Consider the following 4,338-nt stretch of genomic DNA (forward strand, 5'->3'; position numbering starts at 1 on the left):
AAAAAAAAGTAATGGAAAATGTCTGCTGTCGAGGGAGTGTGATTCCTACACGGAGAGTCCGAGACACAATGGGAGAGAGAGGGGGTAAATAATCGATCCGTCCGCCATGAAATGGGGAATGACATGTCTATAGATACTTTCTCGACCACTTCCATTGGTCTCACGCATGCATAAGAATCACATTCCTCCACATTAGATACTTCCCCGAAAAGTAATTATGCAAAAGAAATGCTTCCTTGTTGATGGCCAATAAGAATTTGCTATGTAAAAGTTGAGAACCCATGGATTTTGGAATATAGCAATGGCAATGGATGACGACATTAAATGTGTCACCCACAATTTCTTATCTTTACCTATTCAAATGCAAATTTTTTATTTAAAATATGGGAGTATTGGCACACAGAGGTAGCTGCTCAACCAATTGGAGAGCTGAGATGGAAGGGGCATGGGGTCATTTTCAAATGGGAAGGAGAGAGATGAGTGACATACGCTAAGCACCTACCATTGGGCCTAGGCTTTTCATTTAAACTATATACTCCTTCACAAGTGGTGAAGGAAAACTTTGTCATACATTGAAATCTATAATTTTAGGGGCAAAGTCTCTCTTAGCACGTTGTTATCTTTTCCAGAGCTGTTTGTTCAACTAATTAGAAGACTCAGATGAAAATGACATGGGGATTATTTTTGAAGGAGAGGGAGAAAAAGAAAGAGAGTGTGACACAAGCTGGGCATCCCAGCAGCAACATGCCCAAACTTTTCCCTTAAAATAAATACTCACTCCTTCACAACCAGTCAAGAAATTTTTTATTTTATGTAGATATCTATAATTTGAGGGAAAATTATCTCTCAGCAAACGACATACGCTATAATTAGAAGATTATATACCTACTTTAGTAATTAAGTATGACTAAAGGTCTAATTGATGTTGTAACATCAGTTGTTTTGTTGGTTATGAAAATTATATAAGGGATTAAAGAGACAAACTGGGCATGTCATACACAATTCGTCTAGACACAAGTTGGGTAGCAAATAATGCAAACACACGTCACAGCGACCCCATACGCTGCATATTAAATGTAAGGAAAGTTATCGATAATCCATATGGTTGTCTGATTAGGGAAGCAACTAGGGTTTCCAACTAGACGACAGTGGACTAACAGTCCTTAAGAGTGAATTACTATAAACATTGTCAATCAAGGTAGATAAAGAGGAGCTTTCTTAAAATTAAAAATAAGATTTTCTTATTGACAATCCTTAATGTGTCAAAAGATTTATAATTTTACATTTTTATCCCTCGTATTATTTTGAAAGGTCATTTATCATAAGGGTAAAAATGGTATTAAAAAAGATGAGAGTCATGAAATGTAACATTTCATGATTTCGTATGTGAAATGGTAGATTTATCCTCATAAACCTACAGGTAGAGTAGTTGGTAAGCAATGAACTTGGTACAAGCCGTAAACTTGGACATCTTACGTTCGACTCCCACTAGGCATATCTTGAGCCACGCACATGGGGGTGTTTAATGCTCTTCACTATTTTCAGTGAAAGTTGAATGGTTCTCATTCAACCCCGATATGACCCGGTCCATGCAGTTGTGGGATCAATATGGGCCCGCGGGATTAGTCAGGCCTTCACCCTTTGTTAGCAAAAAAAAAAATCCTCATTGAAAAAACTTTATTATATACTTTAGAGAGTATAAGAGAAGATTAAATGAATGAGTCAAGTTCTAAATACAACAATAGAGTTGTCATTTAGATACTCCCATTAAAAATATAAATAAAAAGAAGAGAATATTCAAGTCAGATAATATAGATTTGGGTCCTGGTGCAGTTTCAAAACACTAGTTTTACCATGTAGCATGACAATTGGACATATATAATTAAGGTAAAAACATTGCTACCTAGCTGTATGTGTCCTGCACTAGTATGGAAGCCAATGAGAGGAGGTGCCAAGGCATCAATCATGGGGGTGGGGCAGTTATTTCACCCTCCTTATGAGAATAGTAACTATATATAACTTAATAGCGATCGCCCCTATAAGTAATTGAATAGTAAAATGGCACTATGAATTGGTTTTTTTTTGGGTGGGGGTGTGGGTGGTCAAGGGAGTTTAGAGAAAAATAATAGAAACTCTTTGTAAGAGGGCAGAGCATGCGATGTGTGGCAAAATTTTCCCTATACTAGTATATCAAGTCCTTTTTATATTTGTTATCTTCTATTAGATGATACCTTTCAATTCACATGTACAAGATATTCATCTCCCAAAGAATTTTGGTCTATTGAACTAAAAAATATAGTAGAAACACTGTGAAGAAGAAAATTCTGATCGGAAATAACTCAATAAATATTTTATTTTTTTGCTAAAAACCTATATTATTAAAAAGATAGACGAGAAACAAGGAACTATGACAACTCAACAAAGAACCACCAAAGAAACAACTCCACTAACAAGATAGGAGCAAACCCCAACTTTGTATTGCCATTAGCAGGGAGCTCTACCTACAACTATCAGAATCTAAATATCGATCCTGACATTGCATCAATGGCAATCTCCTTTGAAATATGGTAAGGGAAATTAATCATTATACTCGAGACACCCGTTTTTGTAGCATTCTTGATCAAATAGTCCGCATTGGATGGGATGCAAGAAGAGTTGAAGCGCAAACCAATGGATATGATTTGATTGGATTGAAGTGACTATGGCAGCAGAGCCAGATTCAATCAAAGAGCATGCAAATTCATCTCTTTAGCTCTAATGTTATCTTCCCTTAAGGCCTCAAACTCTGCCTCAAAGATTGCTTTCACTCCTAGGTAGATGTTGAAGGATAACAACACCTGGCTAGAGTTCTTCCTCGAGATACCACTTGCACCCGCTATACCAAGATTGCCCAATGGAGCTCCCACCCACGTTTCGTTTAATCAAATTCCCTATCAGCTTATACCAGTACACCTCTAATAGAGGCATAGGATTTTGTGCTTCAATAGGAAGATCTAGTGTCCTACAAGAAGTGCTGTCTGCCACAGTTTTCACAGCTCCTTTGGTATCCATGTTGAGTAACTTAATATCCTTCCTAATCATCTCAAAGATGAGTAATGTTTCTACCCTTCCCTTCAAGCACCTATTGTTCCTTTCCCACAATAAGTTGGCAGCAAAGGAAACTCGGGAGAGGGTGGTCATAGATCAGCTCGGCAAGAAGCAAGGGAATCGATATGTGCTTAGACTGATAGGCTAGGTCAAGTCCCGAATCGAAACTCAACAGAAGCCACAGAGGAGTATAGCTATAAAGCAAGTTTTAAGGATTGTATACAAGGCAGTCAACAAGCAATGAACACCAGCCATACTGTCCAAGGCTTTTTAATGTTTATGCTTTTGTTTTCCTCTTCCACCAACAAATCATCCACGGTCAAATGGTTTTGCAGACAAATGCCAAAACAATCCAAAAATTTCTTCTAAGTTTCCAGGGAGACAGGGCACTAAAGAAATAGATGTTGAAAAGTTTGTTGCCTCTCCACATAGATTCCATTTTAAGGCAAGTTGAACTGCCTTCTTCATTACTACATCATCCGTTGGAATCTTCCCATGAGCTAGATGCCAACTGAAAGATGCATGACGAGGTTGTAGCTTCTTGCACCATACTACTATACTCTATGGAACCTTAGGACTACACCTTCTAAACTTCTTTTAGGCTGAAGAGGTGTCAAATTACTTGAGGGATATAACATCCAGATGAACCGATCTTCAATTTGGTATTATGGGATTTTAATAGCCTTATAAATTGAAACACCCTAGTCAAGAGATTCGAGCTAATATCTGGTAACCTCCAACTTTGCCCTTATGATAAAATCCCCTACTTCCACATTGGCACTCTGGAACACGGAGTCATCTAGATTAGCTTTTTCTTTAATGGATGTAGGCCCCCACTATCTATCCTTCTAGAAGTTAATCAACTTACCATTTCCAACAATCCATCTTTCCTTGGATCTGACAAAGTTCCACATCTTGCAAACCCCGACCATATGAATGAAGGTCTTTATCACTTCTTAAATTCCCTCCACTATGGACAAATCGTGCCCTAAGAATTTGCCTCCAATGGCTCACATTTCATTTTCCACATCATTTTGCTAAGCATCACTTTGTTAACCTCCTGGAGCCTCTTGATGCCTAAGCGACCCCTCATCTTTTGGTTTGCACATTTGATGCCATTTGATTGTTATAGCTTTCACAGAATCCACCTCCCCTGTCCAGATGAAATTTCTCATCTACGTCTCCATAATTGCAAGAAGGGACGAGGGTCACAAGTAATGTTACACCTGGACCCAAATCCAATCTAATTTA

General features: G+C 38.1%; 1 protein-coding gene across 1 annotated transcript in view; it reads right to left on the minus strand.

Moving 5' to 3' along the window:
- LOC122074874 (berbamunine synthase-like) overlaps positions 1 to 4,117 on the minus strand; it is a 7,849-nt gene extending 3,732 nt beyond the window's left edge. Inside the window, exon 1 of the mRNA XM_042639852.1 lies at positions 4,102 to 4,117. Coding sequence (XP_042495786.1) covers positions 4,102 to 4,117 — 16 coding nt within the window. The remainder of the gene's footprint in view (positions 1 to 4,101) is intronic.
- Between the last annotated feature and the right edge of the window lie 221 nt (positions 4,118 to 4,338).

Source organism: Macadamia integrifolia, chromosome 3 (assembly GCF_013358625.1).
Source record: "Macadamia integrifolia cultivar HAES 741 chromosome 3, SCU_Mint_v3, whole genome shotgun sequence".
NCBI lineage: Eukaryota > Viridiplantae > Streptophyta > Magnoliopsida > Proteales > Proteaceae > Macadamia > Macadamia integrifolia.